The following is a 26,160-nucleotide window of genomic DNA, read 5'->3' as shown; positions in this document are numbered from 1 at the left end:
CAATATAAAAATACTTCTGGTTTTCGAAGTTACAGTATTTCCGGTTTTGGAGAAAGCTCAGTATTCCGAAACGCTGTGTGATCCGAATTATTGTAACGATCGCGTACAATGTCGTATGTGACAGAGTCCACTGTACACACTTATATACAGTACAACATGGTACAAATGATGGCTATGGGTATGATGAAAATGTATAAAAGTCAAAAAATTTATTTCTCTAATTAAATTTGCAAAAAATGTATCACAAAAGCTTATTTTTAGCACTTTTCAATAAGCTGTATATTTGCATTCCGGTCATTTTTTTTTTACACCTATGGATACTATGTGCTTAGCACTTCAAAACCAACAAAAGAAATTCTTCTTGCCACCATGAAAGAAAAAGTTACAGTGTATCTTTTTCTGTACTATAAGGGCAATGTGAATATGGTACCCTAAAACAAGTCCACACAAAATTAGTATGTATTGATTTTTTTTTCAAATTAGTGCTTGGCTGGAAGTCGACTACCCGCTTTATCAGACAGGGTCAAAATTAGAAGGTTGCTATTGCACCATAGAATGCAATCTGTGCTTAAAAAGGGTGATAAATACACATGTAAAAACCGCAATTTTACCCATAAAAGGAATAGTTCCAGTACAGTCCCTTAGAGCGACATCAGGCGCTGCAACCACTTCAGCATGTCACCTCTTGCACCTAGGGGGTGTCATACCAGAAGTGTGATCAAAAACTTCCGATCCCCCATCTTAGTACCTTTTGCGATTTTTGCATGGTCTTCTCGCGGATACACTCTTAATTCTCAAATTAATAATAAATTTGTAAATCATATCCCATAAAACTTCAGATTTAGATAATGTATTACTGCATTAACATTTTGAAGAAATTAATGCATATAATAGCAATTTTTAATATCTGAAAGTACAATAAATTTGCCATGCATCTGTCCAATTCAAAAGAGACATTTTATGTTTCCTAAAATGACGCCAAAAATAACAGCATTTTCTTTCATTTAAAGTAATTCAATATATATTCTACGTATATAGATTGCTATTTATATGAATTAGTAATGTTGACTGCCTGCATTTGATATAATTTCATCTAGAGTGATTTTACTAAAAAAAAAATTTCAGTATGTAGATATAATGTTCAAAAAAAAGCCATCTTTTTTAAAATATATTTTGGAAGAATGGGTAGGCTATCCATCTTCCCTTAGAACTCAAATTTGTAAGAGGAAATTCATAATTGAGTTGTGAACGGGAACCTATGGTACACTTTATAATAATGAGACATGCTTTAATCTAGATTCACTACTGTATTTCCTATTTTCAGTCACTCTGGCCAATAATGTTTAATGATCATAAAATGCACAAAATATATTCTTACTATTTTATCATAGAAATCTTTAGGCAGTAGAGCTATAATATCTACAGCTTCAATCAATTCATATGCATCTATTTCTTCAGCAGCTCCATCATCTGAAATTAAACACACATCATTTAAAATTAATTCAAATTATTTTTAGTACCTCATTCAGTAATTATACTACCATAAAAGTGAAATAACAATAAAGATACATTATGGAAGATTTTTATAGAGAGTTGGCCATTCTTGCTATAACAGTTCAAAAGTAGATGATGAAAGAAGAATATATTGAAAAATTCAGTCAAATTACTTTATTCTGAACATAGTTATCATCGTTGTAATATTTGCCTAGAAATGGTAGCGAATTGTGTCTTCACCTTCGCTGATCGTTTGATTGACAGGCGTTAACTCCACCTACACATCTCGATTATCAAGTAAAGTTTTCAATGGCATACCGAAACGCTTTACAGCGGCCTCGCTAAGTACACTCTATCATTTAGCCTCGATCTAACTGACGTATTTTCATCAGGTTACCGCTTATTTGATTTAATCAATTAGTGAAATCCTATTTAAATCCGAGCTGTAGCCGAGCCATCCGTGGGTCTACAGAGTTGATTTTGGTCTTGTTGTTTAAATAAAGATCTAATTTATAATTTCTATAACATCTGAAGCCTAAATTAAGACTTGCAATAATCAGATTAGCTCTTGCATAATGCATGTTTAATGAAAGTAGTAGTAAATCATAATTCTTCAGCCTGAATAACTGACTGTCTTATGGAAATTGCATATGTATCAAAATGGGGATCATTTTGAATGTCAAACGATAGATAAATGCACATACAATGTTTGGTTTAGTGAAGACAGAATCTAGTAGTCCTTCACGTTTACGAAATGGTGCATGAGTCATAACAACCTCCCGTCAATTTCCAAAATGAGAAAAAAGCTCCCATAAAAAAAAATCTTAATTATTTTGCAAGAGTAATTCTACATTTTTTTTTAAATTGAGGAGAGTCAAATTCTCTTTATTATGTCATTTATATGTTCTATAAATTTTCGTCAGTTTGATTATTTTGTCAGCATGCTTAGCACACAATTTGCACTAAAGACCAAACCAATTTTACAAACCCATTTTTGCCCCCCTCTGTGGCTATTTGCCCTCCAGCAATTCCAATTTAAAAATGTTGCATACTTGACAGTTTTGACCATCTCCCGACATATTGATAGTGATAATCAACATGAATGCCAAAGAGACAAGCGGTATATGAAAACATTTTAAACAACGTAATGTTATTATTAGACGTGTCATTCTATCATTCCCGTGGGCTGTCAAGTAATATCATATTCTATTGGCTGATTTTATATTTCTATCTAATTAAAACAAGCCTTACATTAGCATTCAATATGTTTGGTGAATAATTATGGCAGCCCAAGTTTTACCATGGAAACGCTCATAGCTCGAAGGAGGAGGTCACTATACTCAAACATATGCAGTTTTAAAAATAAACAAAACTGATAATATATGTTAGTTTATGAATTTCAATATTTAGGAGGGCGATTTCGCTAATTTGCAGGCGTATTTAGTGACTACCCTGAGCAAAAGCGTGTCTTAAGCGTGAAGGACTGATACTGTAAGTAAATTATGCTTTCATCATTTTACAATAAATTCAATCAAATTTCTTCTTTTATACCTTCTCCACCATCTCCACCACCTTCTTCAGCATTAGCAGTTTCTTCCTCCATTTTAGCTTTCAGATCTTGTTGTGATCGTAGAAATCTACATTGTTTGGCTTTCTGTGCTGGTAATTTCTCAAATTCTGTTTCAAGTTCCTGAACCTAAAGAACATTGGTCAAAAATATTAGAATGGGTACATAGAAAAATGAATTATTATATATGTCAAATGGAAGCAGCGTTGTAACGAGGGTTCCAACAGGCAGCAATTCAGTGCCAGTCAAATCATTGATTACAACATAGTATAGGCCAATAATTATGTTATCAGCGCACATTAGAATGTTTTGATCGATATCAGACAGTCAATAATCCAAATCAAAGATTTATAAACTGAGACGGAAAATAACTGCCAGGAATTGGCTTTTAGTTTCGATTTTCGCTTTGGTTCATTATGACAGCTATAATAAATGACAAAGCAGTTAGCATTCAAATTATCAGTATCAATATTTATATCGGTCGCCAGCAGCCCGACGTTACCAAAAATTTGACTGAAATTTTCAATATTTCTTTTTTTCAACTAAAAATGTCCGATGGGCAAATTTATAGCATCCCCGATGTTCATGTACTATGACTATGTGTGCAAGGAAGGAGAATTTTGTGCAGACATTAGCATTCTCACCCACTCTTCTTCAATTATTCCATTTATCAAGTTTTATTTTACATGCTGGCTAATATTAAAGCTTGTATTTTGTCCAACCACGGAATAGTGGAAATCAATGCTGGGCTAGTGGATCTAAAAAACATTTTACGCCCCTAACGTAAGTTAATTGTATACCTGCACTGGTTTAAAATGGGACATCTGAGGTTTAAGAGCAGCTCCAATCCATCTATATAATTCAATACACAATAACTTGGTCTCCTCTCGGACACCTTTATCTCGATCTTCTAACAACTTCGGTAAAACTTTTATCAAGGGCTTCACTGATATAATTTTGGTTCCGAAATCTCTGTTGGAAAAGAAAATTTATTCAGTCATAATTTGAATAAGTATTTCAAATGAAAAAAAAAAAAAGCCTCAGATGTATGGGTGCACATTAAGGACTAAAATATTGTCCTGTAGTATTTTTCAGTAGGTACTGTAGGCTACTTCAGCCAATTATTACCATAACATATATAAAATAGCAACAGAGCTTGTCCAGATGTCAAAACAGTACTTAACTTTAGTTTTGTCCAATTCAAAGATGAAGTGAATCTTAACCTCACTTCTACTGAAGAATAATGACTGGCAATAAAACTTTGAAATATGAACTTCATGTACTAATTGCTCAGAGGGAGATCATATAGGTTATGTGCATTCCTCAACCTTTTTCAATAACAGATTTAATTTTGAGTTGTAGAAGGGGCTTTATAGATATTTGTAACATCACAGGGTTTAAATCTTGACGTCAATGTATCGCAATATTTATCACGTATCGGCTTGCTGTATCGTCAATACGTATCGTATCGAAAATGAACTGTATTGGCGCAGCCTTAGACCTATCAGATTACTGTAAATAACATGAAGAGGAATATTTTCCATAAACATACTTTTTTATTCAAATTTTCATAAATCACAAAGCAAAACAAGATAACGACATTCGTACAAATATCATTAAAATTATTACAAATTATTACCTCAATGCCAAACGTAGAGCTGTGATACAGCCAACAACTATCTTTGGCTGTTTATTCTCTAGACCAGCCATCAAAGCTTCCTAAAAATAAAAAAAAGATAACAATTTTAATTAGAGACCAATATATTCAAAAGATTAATAAAGTGACTAATAAATAATAACAATGTTTACAAAAGTACTACCAGAGAATATACTGTTTAAAACCATAAACTATCAAAAATATTTATTTAATTAAAAAATTAAATCTACTCCTTGCCACATACAACCGGGGAATCAAAACCACGCTAACCATTTGGCCATCCCCCACCCCCCTTCCCCACAGGTGAATAAACAGACATACAATCAGGTAAATAGTAAGAAAGGAATAGAAAACATCTAATTGCTGTTTTCAGCTTCAAAGAAACAATGTGTCAGAACAATGAATATAAATGATGTCAGATTGAACACCAAAAATAAACCATTTACATGGTCAACTGGTATTTTCTGATGTAATCAGTATCAAATCTCAATATTTTATCTAACCTGTACAGGTTCTTGTTTTTCTATTTCTATATACATCATAATAATATCCATAGCCTTATCCTTCGTCTTTTGTTTACTAGCATTCAGACATTTTGTAACAATTCCACTGACAACATCAGCACACGATCTAGAAAATAACATCAAGATATATATTTAATATCAGCTAATTCTAAAGAATTTACTACACATGTTTCTATCACAAGCCATGCTGTGTCGTAGGGTACCACTGACCCATATGCCGGCAACTTTGATCCCATCAGCATATCATGGTGCGCTCGAGTGATATATAAACAATTTTACTATTATATTTATTTATCCTGTCTATTTTAATATCATTTCATCATATCAAACTTGTTTCCTTTTGAGACTTTGTTCATGGAGTGATGAGGTTAATATATACCGTAAAACAATTAATTTGTCAATCAACTGAAACTATTTAATGCTTAGTGGCGTGTGAGTGCTAATAACGTATACAAAACTTCCGAGCGGGAATTTAAAGACATTAACTTGCCAAGACTTATTACAAATGACAAGCGCTATTTGAAGTATTTATGTGGTCTTAATGAAAGAAAATAATGTTGTGGATACCATACCTGGGTTTGAAGGTCAGGTATCACATGAAAACGAATACCGATGAGTAATTTTTTGAACCGGTTTAACAGTGCAACCAAACCGTGACCAGTTAACCGAGTGATCTTTTACATCATTATTCAAAATACAGTAATGTATTAGTTTAACCTAATCCAACACTTTGACTTAAACAAGACATTTATCTGCTTCCATTTCTATACAGTACGCACTGCCACTTACACCAATCATTTAGTTCACATTAATATCTTTAATCACCAATTTCTGATGCAGTACTAGTTTGTATTATTTTCCTAAAACATGGACTTTTCTTGGTTATGAATCCAAACAGACATTTGTAATAATAATTATGTATTTTACCTTCCAGCTACATGAGCAGTTTGAACATAAACTAAAACAGCATCAAGCGCTTTCTCTTGTGCCACAGCATTACTATCTATCACAAACTTTCTAATTAAGCCATTAAATTTATTGAACTCCGGACTCTTCTCTTCCAATCTCTGAAATAATTTTGTGGCTTCTTCGTAGCCTGCCAACCTTGCCTTCCATACCTGCAATATTCAAAGAAATTCTAATAAATAGTAAATTTATAAAGTTTGCCTCATGTATTAACTACTGTACTACCAGTACCAGGGTTTAATTATTACCCTTGTTGTACAAATATCACCTGATTAATTATTAGTAGTACAGATACTAATAGTAGTATTGGTACAAGTAGCAGTAGCATGCAAGGACATGCTTCTATCCTGAAACCGGTCTTTTACTAATACATTACACTTTAGCAAGCTCCTAGGAACCATGGATAGTCAAATCCAATGTTTTTATGGCAAAGACTAGTAATGGGGAAAAGTGCCAGGTAAACTGAGAGAGGGGAACATATCTTTACAGTAGAATTGTATTACAATATTCATGAATCAATGTATTTCATTCACGTTGAGGTGTTTTTGTTTTTTTCAAAAGACTGGGTTCAATTTATTCAGATTCATTTAGACAAAAACAATGTCTAGAAAGTGAGAGAGAGAGAGAGAAATGGGGTTTAACGTCCACTCGACACAAACTAGGTCATTTCGGGACTAACACATGGTTTTTTAATTTTATTTCAATAATTCGCTTGCGCGTAGGGGTCTTTAGCAGTGGGAGGAAACCGGAGGACCCGGAGAAAACCCACAAGGTTGGACTGTCTAGAAAGTAAATGTAAAGAAATATAATGAAATGGTGTTCAAGTTAGCGTCCTACTGTTATGCTCTAACTCGGCTAATGAAGACAGGCATGCACCTTGCAGTGTGCACTACGAGTCAAGTTTTACCCGGCCAGCGACACTACGGCCTACTCTTATTTCAAATTCCAACTGAACTGTCATGGGTTCTTTTACATGCACACCAATTTGTACACGGGACCTCAGCTTTCGTTCCATCCGAACGACTATTGCCAGGCACTCCATCCTACACCACTGACAAGGGGGAACCAAGTCAGAAAATCCTGATGACCTTTCTCAGCCAATGCAGGGATCGAACATCGAGGCTCTCTGAAATATAAGCTTAATAACAAACCTTATGTTGTACTTTTTCATCCGTTGGCAATTTCATCCATTCTGAATCATCCCCCATTTTCAAGCTGTCTACCTACTATATAAAGAAAAAGATAGGTTGACAGTCAATGAAACATACGCCCACGGCAGCTAAGTTGTCCAGGGAGTCAACAAGGGTTGGCGCATATTTTTGTTCTTTTGTCAGAATTGAAAACATTTACAACACACTAAAATTTGATTACGAGTAACAACCCATTTGGCTTTTAATTCCGCCCTATTCTGACATTTAGCATACAAAACATTTAATATCAATTGCCATAATTATTGGAAATCATTGAAAATTGATAGGCTTCTTCGTCTCATGACCTTAAACACTGTATTAAATATAAAGTCAATCGAATATTAACTTTGTCCACAAGAATTTTCAAAGTGATCAAAGGGTCAACTTTGGCAGTAATTTTTGGAAATTGTTGAAAATCAATAGGATTCTTCATCTCATGACCGTAAACACTGCGTAAATCTTGAAAATCAATAGACTTCTTCGTCTCATGACCTTAAACACTGACTGTGTCAATAGATATTAACTTAAGCCTCCAAAGTGTCCAGAAGAATTTTCAAAGTGATCAAGGGCCATAACTCTGGCAGTAATTATCAGAAATCGTTGAAAATCAACAGGCTTCTTCATCTCATGACCTTAAGCACTGTATAAATTTCAAGTCAATCATATTAACTTTAGCGTCTAAGGTGTCCTCAAGATATCTCAAAGTGATCAAGGGCCATAACTCTGGCAGTAATTATCAGAAATCGTTGAAAAAAGGCTTCTTCATCTTATGACCTTAAATAGTTAAACACTGTATAAAAATTTAAAGTCAATCGGATATTAACTTTAGCGTCTAAGAGCGTCCACAATATATTTCAAAGTGATCACGGGCCGTAACTCAGGCAGTAATTATCAGAAATCATTGAAAATCTATAGTCTTGTTCGTCTCATGACCTTTTAACTTTAAACAGTGTATAAATATAAAGTCAATCAGATATCCACTTTAGCATCTAGAGCGGCCACAAAATATTTCAAAGTGATCAAGGGCTATAACTCTGGCAGTAATTATCGGACAGGCAGATTTAGCTCTTACATAATGCTTGTTTAACATACCCAGTATTCAGTAATAAAAACATACACTAAGCAAAGAAAAAAAACAAGGGAGGAGAGTATTATTTACTACTACTTCAGGTGTTCAATAAGGACCTGGATAAGTTTTCCAAATAACCTCCTATATTCAGTGGACAATACCTGTGGTGTAGGCTATGCAATGAATATAGATAGAGATGTATTTCGTACTTGGATTAGCGGCAGTGTAATGATTAATACTTAAAGGAGCTAAATCGCTAATATTTGGGACCTAGAAATTGGCCCAAATGGGTTGCAACGCATATAATAATGTAATCTGATTGTATATAAACTGATTTACATTCAATTGTTGTCGTTATGACTCATAATTTCAAATCAGTATTGTCCAGCGAAATACGGCCTGTGTCTCAACCCTATAGCAATTTCTAGCGTAAGGTTATTTCAGTCTATTGAGCAGGTTCTCCAGTTGAATATTTTTAGCCTTGTTCTTTCTGGTCACTTGTTGCAAATGACGCTTAAACGCACTACGGTACACGATTCGTGTACCAACGGTAAAATGTTTATTTTGTCTTAAATATTGAATATCAGAAGCCTGTCTTTTCCTGATCAGATCACATCAATACTGATTTATATAGGCAAATAATTTGTATTTTCAACGTGTATGACTTTGGATGATATTGAGTTAGAGACTTAGCTACTTTAAAATTCTTAAATAGACACAAAAACAAGCTTCTTTTTGGGAATAGATGTATAATGATTATGAATATGATTTTCCCAATCTTTCATACAATCAGATTTATATCTGTCACCATCATAACATTTTATTAACCATTTTATCCGGAACATACTCCTTGCAGTGTTTCATTTGATTAGACCTAATCCAACTCAAACACTGCTGTAATGAAAGCAAATTTCTGTTCCAAATTATGACTGGTCAATAGTCTGATTAACAACCAGTACCTACATGTAACTGCGTTATAATATCGGATTTAAACAGAGCTCCAGATGTTTACATACATGTAACGTTACATCATGACTCAATTAACCCAATTATTACGTCCAATTATCAGTGAGACTATTGCAGAAAAACTAACTGTGTGACAAACGAGGCTATCAAAACGACTACAATATAAACAATACTGCTTGGAAATGAAAATGAAATGAAATTAAATGAAATGGGGTGTAACGTCCTACTGTTCTGCTTCGATCTGGGCTAATGAAGACGGGCATACAGTGTGCTATGAGAGAAATCTTGCTTGGACAGCGGCACTACAGCCTACTCTTATACCGAATTCCAACTGTCAAAGGATCTTTTACAATCACTGGCCAAAATTTTAGGGATGACCCCGATTAAACGAAGGGCTGTTATGTTGCTGTACTTAGAATAGGAGTGATAGATTTGATTGAATGTGAAGAATGAATAGACACACTCCCTCAAAAGCTCAAGTATCTGAAGTCAATCCAGCAATGGCTAGAGAGGGATCTCTCAGGCAATTCATTGCTTCAGGAATATGTAACTGGAAAAGCCTGCAGTACAGAAACTATTATTTTTACACTACTAGGTTCTGTTTTCATAAGCATAAACAATAGGCTTGTAAATGTTATGCAGTGAAACTTTCAGATAAGAATATTACCGTAAGTATTTTGGAATATGATTGCTAAACATACTTTTATCTATACTAGACAACATCCACCCTTTTTTAATTTTTCGTGTTACCATACCCCATTTTACAATACTTGTTGAGGAATCTTGGATTGGTTCTTACAATTAAAGAAGCTAAATCGCTAATATTTGGCACCTAGAAAATGACACAAATGGGTCGCTACGCATATAATAATGTAATATGGATGTATATAAACTGATTTACATTCAATCGTTTCTGTTTTTACTGTAATTTCTAATCAGTTATGTTCGGCGAAATACGCCAGAAGTCTCAATTGAAGACAATCTTTAGCGTCTGGTTATTCCAGTCTAAACCAATGGTATTTATTGCGCATGCTCTCCAGATAAGAATATAGCGTCACCATTTGACATGACTTGTGGAATATGTCTAGCCTCGTTCTTTGAGTCCCTTGTTCCGATTACAGGTCATTTGGGACTCGCGTCATTTGGGACTCAAAAAAATATGACCACGACATTTGGGACTCGGGTATACTACGTTTGGGACTTTGGTATACGTCGTTTGGAACTCGGGTATACGACGTTTGGGACTCGGGATAATTTATTAGAAATAGGCCAATTCAAAACACGAAAGAAAATATTTATTAACATGAAACACGTGGTTAGTAATAGGCTCAACCAAACGATAAAACATTAGTTGCACTTACGGTTCTTTGATAATTATTGTTTCTCATAAAAGTTATATATTTATTTAAAACGAATAATATGCTGATGAATTTATTTGAAAATGACCTACACAAAAAACAAAATAAATATTTACACGACATGCAATCTTTTTTACAAGCCCCTAGATATTGTTAACGATAATCCGTGAGCTGCACGTTGACATGCTTGTCGTAGATGGCAATACCAATCGATAAATTAGTGCATACAAGGCAAAGTTTTTTTTGTGGAAAATATAAGAAATGGCAACGATCAAAGCGGGATAATTAAAGCTGATTAACTGATAATCGAGATGTTATTGCAGTATGTTCAAAGAAACCTAACGGTTCTTTGGTGGATGAAGAAAAACGTGAGTTGTCAATCATCGAGAATGGCGGCCGTGTGTTGATTGCAGTTATACTGTTTCACGAAAAAACATTAGCAGTGGTCGGTCAATCAAGCTCGTTTACTATTTGATAAAAGAAAAACAACGAAGTATTACTAAATATACACAAATTTTCAACAATATATTATTGTCAAGTTTTATACTTGCAGATAAAACAAAACAAAGGAGAACTAGCAGTGTTAATTGCGGTCTCAACAATCTCCGATCAACTAAATAAATTTTAAACGAAAGACAACTAAGACAGCTGTTACTATATATCTCATAAATAAATAGTCCCAACTGTCGTTTATATTGAGTCCCAAATGTCGTTTGTGTTGAGTCCCAATTGACGCCAATCAAGTCCCAAACGTCGTCAACTGAGTTCCAAATGTCGTTTATGTTGAGTCCCAAATGACGTGAGTCCCAAATGACATGATACCCTTGTTCCAAATGGCACTGAAACGCATTATGGTACTAGCGATGCCAAACGCCGCTAGAGGCGCTGGCTGTCCTATTATTGGTGTGCTAAAAAACCTGACCGAAAAATGTACCGTTTCTACTACGGGGTCTCATGAATATTCAGGAAGTCAAAACGTGGTCACGTGGCACTTTTCCGGAACCTGGTGAGCTGAAGTTAGCGGACTGCCATAGCAGGTAAGATTTTGATCGAATTTTCGCTTATTTTTCTTGTTTTTAATTTTTAAATGTAATAGAAACTTTGAAAAAAAGAGCATTCCGCTCGAGATATCGACATTTTTGGATAGCCTGGTATATATTTTGTATAGTTTGAGCTTTTGTTTTGCCAAAATCCCCCGTAGGAATTGGCAATAAGACGGAAAGTAGAACTGGGGAAGAATCAGGGAAAGACAACTCTTGGTAGGTGCGTGTATGGGATCAGACCACAATGAATGATTTTTTTTTTTTAACCTAACTTTTGCAAACTTAAGTGTGAACTATTTAGATGTTTTTGCAAATTTAATAACATTACTTGTAAAAAAAAATGGACTTTTGAGAAAAATATATCCCCAAATATTGAAACAAGACTGACTCGGCATAGGCAAAATGAAAATGTGTATCTCATTTATTTTAAAGCTTATATTTACTATGGAAGAAGAGTATTCACAACCATTATTCATAACAGATTCTGAGGAGAGTGAAAAAGAAATTGGAGCAAGTGAATCTCAAGTAAGGCATTTCAATCTGTACTTTAGGACAATTATTATACTATGTTTATTTGATGCAGCACTCTTTTATTATAACTTTAAAAAACATAATCGGAAGAGGCCAGGGATTATATTGCTCTGTACCAAATCAATTTTATTTTCCAGGCACAGACGCAAGCTCCAAGATTCATGCCACTTTTCACTCCACGCTTTAGTTCTGAGAATACAGCATTGATATTTTTTATCACTGTATGCAATTTTTTACTCATTGTTGTACATCTTTTTTTTTAAAATTTTATAACCAGAGATATTTGTTATTTATAGAGAAGGGGTGATTCTTTCTTTAATAATGTCATAACATTCGATTACTTATACATGTAACTTTTTGTATTTGCATATGACTTTGATGACGTCCAGTCATGCCAAAAAAGAAATTATTTTGTCATGTGTAATCCCTGTGATTATATCATATATTGTTAATTTTTTTAAGTTTTATATTTTTGGTTTTGTAGTTGGTAGTTTTCATATGATTGATGTTGATCATGATACACAGTTTTGTTTTCTGTTATTTTTAGATTTAGGTCATAAGTTTTCACCCAGAAAAATTCTGTTATTTATTTATTTTTGTTGATTTTAAGTTTTATTGATTTTGTTAATTGAAATAAAGATATTTTTATTGATCATAATACTTGTGATTTTCCATTCCTGAAACAACTATTTTTGTCTGTGTGTTTTGCATGTGTATGTATCCAGGAAAAGACTGTGAATATTTTAATAGCCTCTAGACCTACAGGGGGGTTGGATGGCTGAATGGTTAGCGTGCGCGTGCTGTATCAGAAAGTCTGTCATTGAGTCGACTGGCGTGGTTTCGAATCCCCGGTTGTACGTGACAAGGAGTAGGGTCGCCTGTCCAACCTCGTGGGTTTTCTCCGGGTCCTCCGGTTTCCTCCCACTGCTAAAGACCCCTACGCGCAAGCGAATTATTGAAATAAAATTAAACCCTATGTTAGTCCCGAAATGACCTAGTTTGTGTCGAGTGGACGTTAAACCCCATTTCTCTCTCTCTCTCTAGACCTACAGTTGACCCGTGACCTTACACTTTCTGTATGACCTTGACATGGTATAGTCAAAAAATGCAATTCGAGTAGCTGATGCCTAATAAAAAAACACGATAACAATGTGAAAACATTATTTGTGTATCTATCACATCAAAAAACGGGTTGGGTAAATATTTCAAAGCCCTGGGACTTCTACATGGTTTATTATTAACTATCACGTCATTTTTTTGCTGTGACCTTGAACGAAAATTGTCTCGGTCGTAAGTTTGAGAGTCTGTAGCACACACACTATATAACCGAAGAGTCTCCCGATAATTTGATTCAATCCAGTACATCTTGAACTTCAAATTCTGCAAGTTTCGTGGATCTACCTATTATAGTGTCTGAGATATTAGCTTCGGTCAGGTTTTTTACGTTTTTTAAAAAAAGCCGTATTTTGGTGCCTCCAATTCGCGGTCTTCAAAATGCCATAACTTTTTTAATTTTCAATATTTTTTCAAAATTCTTTCAGATTATTGAATCTAAATAGTTGACGCTTGCAGTGCAATAATCATATTAGAGACATTTTGTGTATTTAAAAACCCTTTGGCAACGCTAATGGTACACGATTCGTGTACCAAAGACAATGGATATCAGAAGCCCATGTTTTCCCTGTAAGATCACAAGACCAATGTTGATTTGAATTGACAAATAATTTGTGTTTTCAATGTCGAAGATTTTTGATGATATTGAGTTAGAGACTTAGCTACTTTAAGTAAATTTGAATGTCACATGATGGAAGACTGCCGGATGACAATCAGTCTGACCAGTTCCGAGTCCATCTGATAGGGGCTAGACCTGAACTGAAGAAATAAAACTGAATTGTTATATAGTTTGGTCAATGGTTGACAATGTTTTGTTGATGTAAATTTTAATCAATGCAATGTTGTCTGGCCAATCTGGGTGGAAGTTCGTGAGAATAGACATTTTGGGGAGCATGTTTAAAAATTTGACGTAATAATAAATATCTAGATAATAAATCAACATCTATGAAACTAAAATCTTTAATTTATACCTGTCTGTCACGATAAAAATACCATGAACGACATTTAATTCATTTACTTTTTGAAAATTGTTGACATCAACTTCAGGATTGGTCAAGTTTAAGAAATTGCGCGCCACCTGGCGGCAAATCTCCACGGTGGAATAACTATTACTAATTGAAAAATTTATAATCCTAAAATTAGTATTGACACTTCTATGTCGATTTTAGGATTTATTAATTATGAATATTAGTCAAATGTACTGATTATCAATTTATTGAACAATTCTAAACGTCTTCCGGAAGTTTAAATCCGAAGTCAGACAAGATGGCGGCCTCCATACGCATGTTTTGAAAACGTGAATATTTGTATTTTTCGTGTTCTACACGGAGGATGTCTTATAATTAACTTCTATTACTGAAATAAATACGCCTATTGTTGACAAAAACCTAAGATCAAAAATTTCAAATGTGTTTCAATGAACGAATAAACTCTTTAATGGAGAAAATAGGGTTCAATGAGGCTAAAACGTTACTGCATGATCAATATTCATGCCTCCAGCTGATCACAAAGTGCCGAGATATAATATTAGCACCGAGATACATTGGTAAAACTTCACAAGGTATTACAGAGCAGTTAGACCGAGAAGTGAACCTTTACTCGGATGTGTAAGTTGCAAAGTTCTTAGTAGTTTGTCAATGAATCAGATTAAAAGGTGTGCTAAAGAAGGTAACGTTTTGGTACTATTTCAAGGTATCACGTCATTTGGGATTCATCATAAACGACATTTGGGACTCAATTGACGACGTTTGGGACTTGATTGGCGTCAATTGGGACTCAACACAAACGACATTTGGGAATCAATATAAACGACAGTTGGGACTATTTATTTATGAGATATATAGTAACAGCTGTCTTAGTTGTCTTTCGTTTTATTTAGTTGATCGGCGATTGTTGAGGCCGCGATTAACACTGCTAGTTCTCCTTTGTTTTGTTTTATCTGCGAGTATAAAACTTGACAATAATATATTGTTGAAAATTTGTTTTTCTTTTATCAAATAGTAAACGAGCTTGATTGACCGACCACTGCTAATATACCACGGTATAACTGCAATCAACACACGGCCGCCATTCTCGATGATTGACAACTCACGTTTTTCCTCATCCACCAAAGAACCGTTAGGTTTCTTTGAACATACTGCAATAACATCAGGATTATCAGTTAATCAGCTTTAATTATCCCACTTTGATCGTTGCCATTTCTTATATTTTCCACAAAAAAACTAATTTATCGATTGGTATTGCCATCTACAACAAGTATGTCAACGTGCAGCTCACCGATTATCATTAACAATTTCTAGGGGCTTGTAAAAAAGATTGCATGTCGTGTAAATATTTATTTTGTTTTTTGTGTAGGTAATTTTCAAATAAATTCATCAGCATATTATTCGTTTTAAATAAATATATAACTTTTATGAGAAACGATGATTATCAAAGAACCGTTAGTGCAACTAATGTTTTATCGTTTGGTTGAGCCTTTTACTAACCATGTGTTTCATGTTAATAAATACTTTCTTTCGTGTTTTGAATTGGCCTATTTCTAATAAATTATCCCGAGTCCCAAACGTCGTATACCCGAGCCCCAAACGACGTATACCAAAGTCCCAAACGTCATATACCCGAGTCCCAAATGTTGTGGTCATATTTTTTTGAGTCCCAAAGGACGCGAGTCCCAAATGACGTGAGTCCCAAATGACATGTAATCCTATTTCAGTAACGTACCTCTACCAGTTCCCATGATCGTAGGGACTTGAAATTTTCAGGGGTGGTATTCCCGGGGACTAATCATGACCTCACACCAAATTTCAGCCGAATCGGTCAATAACTTTTTATTTTACCGTAGTACAGGAACTGGTAGAGGTACGTTACTGAAATAGTACCAAGGTTTTAAGGGCACTTGGGCCAATCAATCAAGCCCAAGGGCAAGGTGGTTTCCATCATCAATGAGGTTATGCTTGGATGTATTGAAGTGATCGACCAAATGAAAGAAGTCATTAAATGATGGCTATCAAAAATCTACTATCAACAATTCCAACAGAAAATTAATACAGTCACTGCACTAACAGGAATTACCTGAGTACAGCAAAGCTGATGTCATTATTGTTAAATATAAAACCTTCATAATTAAGTTTCTCAAGTGATACAAATAATGTTAAATAATTTCGTTTTTCTGAATTGATTTTAATTTAGATTGTATGATTAATTTTGTGAGAATTATTGTCATTGATGTCAAAAATATGTGATGTCATTGAATTGATTAGACATTTCATAGAAATATTTCAATGAGAATCGTAAGTTAGTATGTGCATTGCCAGTTTTGACCAGTGTATCCGGTTCCGGCCTGGATTTTTTTTTAATCAACAGTCTGTGGTTGACAGTTTTAGTTACACTCCTGTGTTACCTTTAAAGAGCTTTGCTCAAGCACTGCGCTTCGCACAATATTGTAGAGCCTCGCTCTATATACATGTAGAAGACATATAGGCTACCCATAATTTATTAACTTACATGTAACTGCAAGTCAACCAAACAAGCGATCATATGGGCTATTTTCACAAAAACGTACAAATAACGGTAAAGACAAATTTTGAAGAGTAATTATGAATTTTTATGGAAATTTTCACTGTATTCTTTAGGTTTTTAACTCAACAGGAAGTATATGCAATAGCCATGCAGCACTCTTAGAAATAACAAAAATGCAACAAAATCATATCTGTAAGAATGTCTTTTCAGTTATTACCATGTAATCAGTAAAGGCATAACGGAAAAGACAAAAATTCAAAGTCATTAATTTGACTCCAGTTGTCTAAATAAATGTTTGAATACCATTAGAAAGAATTTAAAAAGCGATAACGGATTATAATTTTAACAAAATACCTTTTTTATACGCCCACATTGAAATGTGGTCGTATATTGTCGTCGCCCCCGTCCGTCGGTCCGGCGTCCACAATTGCTTGTGGACGCTCTAGAGGCTAAAGTTAATATCCGATTGACTTTAAATTTATATACAGTGTTTAAGGCCATGAAAGGAAGAATCCTATTGATTTTCAGCGATTTCCGATAATTACTGCCAGAGTTATGGCCCTTGATCACTTCAAAAAATCTTGTGGGCGCTCTAGAGGCTAAAGTTAATATCCGATTGACTCTAAATTTATACACAGTGTTTAAGGTCATGAGACGAAGCAGCCTATTGATTTTCAGTGATTTTCGATAAGTACTGCCAGAGTTATGGCCCTTGATCACTTTGAAAAATCTTTTGGACACTCTAAAGGTTAAAGTTAATATCCGATTGACTTTAAATTCATACACAGTGTTTAGGGTCATGAGATGAAGTCTATTCATTTTCAGTTATTTTCGATATTTACTGCCAGAGTTATGGCCCTTGATCACTTTGAAAAATCTTGTGGACGCACTAGAGGCTAAAGTCAATATCCGGTTGACTTTAAATTTATACACAGAGTTTAAGGTCATGAGACAAAGAAGTCTATTCATTTTCAGTGATTTTCAATAATTACTGTCACAGTTATGGCCCTTGATCACTTTGAAAAATCTTGTGACGCTCTAGAGGCTAAAGTTATCATCCGATTGACTTCAGATTGATACACAGAGTTTAACAGCTTGAGACGAACAAGTATATTGATTTTCAATGAATTTTTATGACTTGAACAGCTAAATCCATGATATTAAAAACCAAACAAATTCTAATGGTTTTCTGATAATTACTTCATGAGTGTATTATAAATGTTTCATTACCGAAAGAAGTAAAAATATGCGACAACACTTGTTGACTGCCCGGACGATTTAGCTGCTGTGGGCGTATGTTTCGTTGCCTGGCAACCTATCTTTTTGTCTATCTAAATGCAAGAAGTCTTTTCCGTTATCATTATTTATAACAGAAAAGACATACTTTGACTGTCTGCACTCATTCACATTGCATAAACATGCATGATATTAACAGAGTGATTTGACAACCTTATTCCCTGGTTTTCTGAGTGAAAACATCTCAATCAGTCAGTGTTTTATGTCTTGGAAGAGACCAACAAAGAGACATACAATTGGTGCGACAACCATGTGCCGTCAACTTAATTGTTTGGATTTTCCTTTCTATAAACTGTTTCTTTCCATTATGTGGGATTTTCCTGCTTGACCATACCCCTGTCTTTGATTTAATAATGACACCTAGTGACATACTTGATAATGGGGTATATCGTTAACTCACTAACAAAGCATTAACGGAAAAGACAAATTGTTCACAAAAACGATCAAAATCAGGAGAGCATAATTACACACAGCTACCCATTAGGCGCTATTATTGAAAGGTTAATTTGTAGAGATTACTATGATTCAGTGTTGATTCAAGATTAATTTGTAGAGATTACTATGAACCAAAGTTGATTTAAGATTAATTTGTAGAGAATACTGAGATCCCCAGTTGATTTGAGATAAATTTGAGGAGAATACTATGATCCAAAGTTGATTAGAGATTAATTTGTGGAGAATACTATAATCCAAAGTTGATTTGAGATTAATTCATGTTTGGGCGAAACATAAATATAGTTTACTATTAGAAAATTGTAATGGTTATCAACTTCAAGAAGTTACGAAATCACTACAGTACGTTCTGCATAAACTTACATGTAATGATTTGGCTCAGCACACAATAAAAAGGAATTGGCATACTTGCATTACCCAGACCCCCCAGTTTGATTGCTGACTTGTCATTACATACCCATCAGATTTTGATTTTAATTGGCTCACAAGTAAAAACAATAGTTTATTCCGATAGCCTTAATAAATAAAGTCATACTACTGGAATTAGGACTTTATAGATCTTACTTTTTACATTTACATGTAATCACTGGAAAAGACAATTTAGCAGAGTATTTAATATTGGCAGCCATACCCTTCCAGTTCCATATGTCAGTTGGTAATTGTGCCGTAGCTAATTTCACAAATAAATATAGTTTAGAAAAATGCCAGTTAACTCGTCCACAAGCAAACTCAACCACACAAAAAGTCTAGTAAAGTCGTCCACAAATATCCAAACTTGTTGGTTGAGTTTTCAACAAGGCATTGTTTGACTCGCCTATACAACATAGGTTAATTTCCAATCTGATTAAAATACAGATCTATATTTCATTTTGTTTTGTTATACTTTCGATGGTCTATACTATACTATTCAAAAAAAGTAGGGGATATTTGATTTTTAAGTGTTATTGAAGTCACCTAATGAAACTGACAAAGAAACAAATGACAAAATGAAATGAAGTTCACATTCATCGATTTATTCCAAATGATCGTTAGACTAAGTAAGGCACAGACTGACCATTATAAGGGTAAAATGATACCCGGGGTCAAACAGCAAAGTTACCACAGCATCACAACCAAGACAGTAACGAGTAAATCCTCCTCTGTTTGCCAAACAAGCATTGATCCGACGTGGCATACTCCTAATGAGACGTCTAAGGTCATTTTGGTCCAGATTGTCCCATTCCTGTTGCAACGCAGCAGCAAGTTCTTGGACATTGGCAGGACTTTGTTGACGTTGACGTAACCTCTGTCCAAGCATGTCCCAGACATGCTCGATGGGGGAAAGGTCGGGACTCAGTGCTGGCCAAGGTAATGTGGTGATGTTCTGTTGTTGGAGGTAACCTGTAACGATCCTGGCCCTGTGACATCTTGCGGTGTCATCCTGGAAGATGAAACGGCGGCCATGACGTTGTGCGAACGGCACAACATGGACTGCCAAGATGTTGTCCCGGTAGTACTGGCCTGTAACACGCCCTGCAGCAACATGTAAAGCCGTTCTTCCAGCAACAGTGATGCCTCCCCACACCATAACAGAACCACCCCCAAATCGATCATGTCTGATGACGTTAACGTCTTGGAAGCGCTCGTTTCGACGACGCCACACCCTCCTACGTCTGTCCAAAAAATCAACAGTGAACCTTGACTCATCTGAAAACATCACATTGCTCCAGCGTCGATTATCCCAGTGTTGACGATCCCTACACCAACGACGTCTTGCCTGAATGTGATGATCTCTCAAACAAGGGATCACGCGAGGACGTCGGGCGCGAAGGTGACCCCTATGCAGTCGATTCCGAATCGTCTGGCCACTCACTCTCACACCAGTGTCTGTTTGAAGACGAGCGCTGATCTGATTTGCTGTGATGACACGATTTCTCAAGGCCAAGGTACGGATAAATCGATCCTGGGCTTGAGTTGTCGCCCTTGGTCGACCTGAGTGTGGTCTGTCCTGTACAGATTGTGTATCACGGTATCTGGACCATAGCCTGCTTATGACAGACTGAGAAACATTCATCGTCCGCGCCACAACCGCCTGTGTTGTGCCGATCTGTAGCATGCCAAGGGCACGTAACCTTTCATTTTGGGTAAGCCGACGCATATCAAAATTTGTTTTCTGGTCACTAAAACAATTAAACTGATGTTTCCACCCTGGAATTCAATGCCACAATGACTGTAACATTCAAAGTCAGAGTCGTGCAAATCTTGGGTTGGACCCCCATGATGATCCCAAGCATCACCTGCATTCCATGCGGTAGCTATTGGTGCGTTTGGGCATCAAATGTAACTGGAAATGTTTCTTCTGTTAGGTTCTATAGTGACTTTTTTCGTAGTCATTTGCATATTTTAGTATTATGCCCCCAAAATCAAATATCCCCTACTTTTTTTGAATAGTATATATGAAGATCTGACCGGTTGTAGTGGACGGTCGCGTTGGAGGTCATTCAAGCGACTTTTGACCCTATGACGTCAGACATTTGGTTAACCAATCAGCGTTGATGTTTCTCATGGGTTACCCACGGATCTGTGCACCTCACGCCAAAAACTCGCCATAACAGACCGTTTCATTGGCTAATCCCTCACATCAACCAGAACGCGGGTTATATAACAACTCTTCCAGCTCCTGGCGTAGTGAAAACAAGACAAAACGAAACAAAATTGTTTAATTTCGGGATATAGAAATACGTTGGTTGAGTCGTCCACACGACATTGTTTAATGTTTGGGACACATAAAGTGTTCCTAGTCAGTATATATATATATAATTTAGTGTACTGAGTGAGTGGTGCTCTATCATCATACCCACCTGGTTATCATTGTGTTTGATATGAGTATAATTTTCTTTATGAATAACAAACAACAAAATAAATCACTTTATTCAATAAATAATAACTATTTCATTAATAAATAACAAATTCAAAAACAAAAAGTCATTAATGAAAAATAAAATTCCCCCAAAACGTCACTACACAGCCACTAAATAATGACCCACATCTTTTAATAGTCCCAATACACTTTTTTCCACATCATGTTAGTTCTATAGAGGCATTCCTGACAATAGAACTGCACCCCCTCCAACTCTCCACAACCAATCTGGCAATGCGTCTCCCGTATTGCAAATACATGTACGGTGTTGCCAGCAGTCACAACCATCACATTGCAATGCCTCTTGTCGTGGATGCACATCCTTGGCACACCCAACACAAACACTAGCCGTAGTAAATATTCAAATATTTCAAATAGCAGATAGAACTTACGATTTAAATCAGTAAGAACTAATAAGGGTAATGAATGTCAAATTTTATGATCAATATATACATTTACTCAAATTTCATATCAGCCATTTAGCAATTAATGTAACACTTACTTAAATTTAACTCATCCGGTATTTCCATATACATGTAGCACTTCAGTGACTTTTCTTTATTTCAGGTTACAAGGTGTTCTTATATCATATAGTAACATCAAACTGTTACAGCCACTGAGTTTAACACATGATGATAAACCTTATTTCAACTTTAAAATACAAGCAGACTATATTGTTTTCCGTCCCTTCGATGGATGTATTTTAAAGGGTGTGGTCAATAAGACTAGTCAAACTCATGTTGGATGTCTTGTACACAGACATTTTAATGCCTCTATACCCAGGCCACGAAAATATGGAGATGGAACTTGGAAAGGCAGTCAACTGGAACAAGGAGATGAATTTTACTTCAAAGTTACATCTGTTTCTTCCAATAATAAAGTTTTATTCATCCAAGGCACTTTGACAGATGAACTGTAAGTATTTACTACCTATCAATTCATATTTCATTTTGTATCTTGAAATTTCTCTTGTATACATGAATTTATGCACATGTGTAACCTAGTGATTTGATTGATAATTAGGCCTTTCAATTTATGTTCATTATACTTATTGCTATTCAGTCAAGAGGAACTGCTAATCAATTTTCAGATTGATTAGCACTTTTTTTCTGAACATCAAATCATTGCTAGTCAATTTATTTTTCTTATCATATACCCTGGTGTACATGTAGTATCCAATCAGAGATATCTCACTTTGCTGAGTGGGGTAGGTTGCTCAACGATTTCTTTCATGGTTACTGTTTTGTCAGCCATTTTTAATCCCCTCGATGTCAGCTGATGTCAGAATTATTTGAAGAGATACCTATTCTAGTTGTCTGCGATATCACATTAGTGGAAGCGGATGTTAAATAAAGCATATTTCACACACACACTAAAAGTACTAAGAATATTTCTATTGATCAATGTATCTTCGGCTCAATTATTATTTGCATTTATAAAGAGTTTGTTATTACTAGTTGATTAATCAGCTTGTCAGCTAATTCTTGTCAGTTATACCGTTGAGAGTCTGGTAATATTAAAGGGAATGGAAGATTATTGATGCTATTTTCTGAAAGTGACAACCATACATGTACACAAAAGTTTTTTTAAATCAATCTATTTTAACTTACATGTATATAATAGCCATATTATATGGACCATCCAATTTTAACAGAGTCTCAGAAATATGAAATTTAAGCATCAAAATATAGAGGAATGATGTACATGTATTTACCTTTTCTGAAAATTTCAGTTCAAAATATTGAGTTGTTAGGACATGAACATCAACCACTGATCTGGACACTTAATAATCTATTACCGTTCCTTTAGAGGTCAAAACAGTGCGTGATGCATGTTCTGTACTTTATAACAAACGGTAAATTTCACCTACACGTTAGTTTTATAAAATAAGTCTGGTTTTATACAGACACCGTATAATACAGCTTTGGACACCAGTCTCCATTTCCAGATGAAGACTGACAGGTTTAAGTTGTTTGAAAACGTATCACGTATATTGAGTTAGTTGCTCGGCCCTAAGGTAGAGGTTTTTTAAAGGCTATTCACAGAAAATTAAGCAGTTTTATTCTCCAAAATATAATGGAGATTGACCCTTTCAGTTTACATTGACTTCTATTGATTTCACACCTCCATCTTTATCTCTCTTATACAAATATAATTAGTAATAATAATTGTGCTATAACAACATATTTTTTTACTTTTGAAATAAATATTATTATTGTTCGATTTAAACCTTTAACAATACATTCGATTGACATCAGATATCCTAATCATATAACATGTACATGTATGCAAACTAGAGATAAACACATTAGTTGCTCAAATCAAATTAAGTATCTTATGAGCTCTTGATGGGGAAAAGGGTCAATTTCGTCAAATATGAAAATTACTACCGTTTGACTTCCCACCCGCTATATTGTATTTATGTAACACATGCATGTATGCAAACTACAGACAAACACATTAGTTGCGCAAACCAAATTAAGTATCTTCTTATGAGTTCTTGTTGGGAATGTATTCTCTACTTGAAATCTAAAAATAAAATAGGTTTAACACATCATTGCATATTTATATCTTTTTATGTCATATTAAAGGCCTTCCTGGTGGTCATACTCATCTCAAAATAAGTATCATAATATTTTTTCAGATTTCTTATTAAAAGTCAGAGCAGTGCTACAGAAACAGTCAATAAACCAAGCGAGAATACAGATATAGAAGAAGAAATAAATGAAAGTCTAGAGTCTTCGAAAAGTTCCAAAAAGAAGAAAAAATCAAAGAAAAGAAATGAAAAAGACACAACATTAATAACGTCTGAGACCATTCAGGACCCCAATGAGAGTGAAATTCAAGAAAACCAAGATTGTGTAGAATCATCTCAAAGATCTAAGAAAAAGAAATCTAGACGTATAAGTGAAATAGACGTTTCTGAAGACAAATTTTCTTTTGTGTCTAGTGATGGTGAAACATTTCATGAACCCAACAAGAATGGAGAGGAAGAATACACAAAGTCAATTAAAAAATCGCAGAAAAAAAAGACAAAATTAACAGAAAGTAAGGAAATGGACAATTCATTGGCTGTAGATAATGTTTCTTCCAAAGCATTAACAGTAAGTGAGAAAAGGAAGAGAAAAAAGAAAAAGGTCAAAGACACTGATACAGATAGTGGCATTGTTGACACTGATATTCCATTAACATTAAATTTAATTGATCCAGAAGAAAGTTTACTGAAACACCCGGGTATTAAAAGGAAATTGAGTTATTGTGACAGTGCTGAGGAAAGTTCTGTTGATGAACCTTCAGTTAAACAAGCCAAACGTAACGAATCGCATATAGATGATAGTGCCACAACAGATATTATTACACACAGTGATACAGATGACTATAGAAAATCTAGTAAGAAAAAGAAGAAACATAAGTATAGGCATAAAGATTAAGTTGTTAAGGGTGCTAAGAGTTAAGAATACTATGTGGTACCGTATAAGTACAGTATGGCAGCATTCTACAAATGTAATTAGATGTTACTTTCATTCAAGATTTCAGTTGGCTACTTCATTATAATTGTGACAGTATTGGTTCTTTAATCAGGTTCGGACGACAAGACTAGTTTCAGGTTCATACAATACTTTTTATTCTGCTATAAACATATTTACAATACTTGTACTACAATACTTAAGTTACAGGTGTTTCATCTAGTAGCAGTCTTGTTCCCAGCTCGGCTCTCTGGGCTGGCTTGTTGATAAAACAATTAGTTTGAATTTATATATTACTGGGCCGGATCGAGGTCCAGCCTTGAATTTGGAAACCACACCCATGCACCGTGACCTGATTGGTCAGTATTAGTCTGGGGTGGGTGGATGCCCCGATCGGACAGATAGTCATTGACCAATCCGCTATGGCCAGGTATTATATTTCAGATTCAATTATGGCCAGAGATTACAACTGGTCATTATGTAATAAACAGATTAAGCTTCCTGTACAGGTTGCTTTATCATTCCAAGACCTTGCGTAACTCGGGTCAGCTGTGATGCTTAATGACATTCGCACAGCTGTTCGCCGTGTCAAGTCAGTGCCAGCTGTTACAGCTGTTACTCGTCTTGTTAATCTGATAAGATTGCTAATGTAAGGAAGTTTAATTGATATTTCCTCAATTGTGTAACATAATATTTTAAAAATAGATAATCAAAAATAATTATATTTTGAAAATTTCAGTCAAATTACTTTAATCTGAGCAAAGTTATGAATAGCATAATCCCAATTTTACATTCCATCAAGGCCAATTAAATAGAAATAGTTCCTTTTTAATAAGAAAGAAGTTACTTTTTAAAAAAAATGAACTGTCCTTTGAAAATAAAAAAAGTAGTTCCTTTTTGATTGACTAATCAAATTCATGTAAAGCGATATCTCCTTAGAAGCAATATGCAGTAGATTATGAAATTTATCACACAAGCGATATCTACTGTAGAATGTATTATTGAGTGATAAATTTGTATAATTTCTGTGATTGTAAATATCTGAGAC

The 26,160-nt window shown here is 34.9% G+C and overlaps 2 protein-coding genes and 1 long non-coding RNA gene across 3 annotated transcripts in view; 2 read left to right on the top strand and 1 right to left on the bottom strand.

Annotated features, from left to right (window-relative positions):
• LOC126824360 (cytoskeleton-associated protein 5-A) overlaps positions 1-14,551 on the bottom strand; it is a 49,602-nt gene extending 35,051 nt beyond the window's left edge. The window contains exons 1-8 of the mRNA XM_056101804.1: positions 14,450-14,551; positions 7,360-7,434; positions 6,170-6,360; positions 5,222-5,348; positions 4,701-4,780; positions 3,862-4,033; positions 3,046-3,190; positions 1,379-1,470 (exon numbers count right to left, since the gene is read on the bottom strand). Coding sequence (XP_055957779.1) covers positions 1,379-1,470; positions 3,046-3,190; positions 3,862-4,033; positions 4,701-4,780; positions 5,222-5,348; positions 6,170-6,360; positions 7,360-7,416 — 864 coding nt within the window. The 5' untranslated portion in view covers positions 7,417-7,434; positions 14,450-14,551. The remainder of the gene's footprint in view (positions 1-1,378; positions 1,471-3,045; positions 3,191-3,861; positions 4,034-4,700; positions 4,781-5,221; positions 5,349-6,169; positions 6,361-7,359; positions 7,435-14,449) is intronic.
• On the top strand, positions 11,654-13,934 carry LOC130013157 (uncharacterized). Its single transcript, XR_008788500.1, has 3 exons — positions 11,654-11,828; positions 12,267-12,359; positions 12,503-13,934. It is a non-coding gene; the product is annotated as an uncharacterized LOC130013157 (long non-coding RNA).
• Positions 14,552-14,751: 200 nt separating the features above from the next.
• On the top strand, positions 14,752-25,850 carry LOC126824217 (DNA-directed RNA polymerase I subunit RPA43). Its single transcript, XM_050553401.1, has 3 exons — positions 14,752-15,085; positions 22,213-22,560; positions 24,290-25,850. Exons 1-3 carry the CDS (start codon positions 14,886-14,888, stop codon positions 25,074-25,076), a joined length of 1,335 nt encoding a protein of 444 aa, XP_050409358.1. The 5' UTR covers positions 14,752-14,885; the 3' UTR covers positions 25,077-25,850.
• The last annotated feature ends 310 nt before the right edge of the window (positions 25,851-26,160 follow it).

This window comes from Patella vulgata, chromosome 6 (genome assembly GCF_932274485.2).
Source record: "Patella vulgata chromosome 6, xgPatVulg1.2, whole genome shotgun sequence".
In the NCBI taxonomy this organism is placed as follows: Eukaryota; Metazoa; Mollusca; class Gastropoda; family Patellidae; genus Patella; species Patella vulgata.
This window is presented reverse-complemented; position numbering and strand designations above follow the sequence as displayed.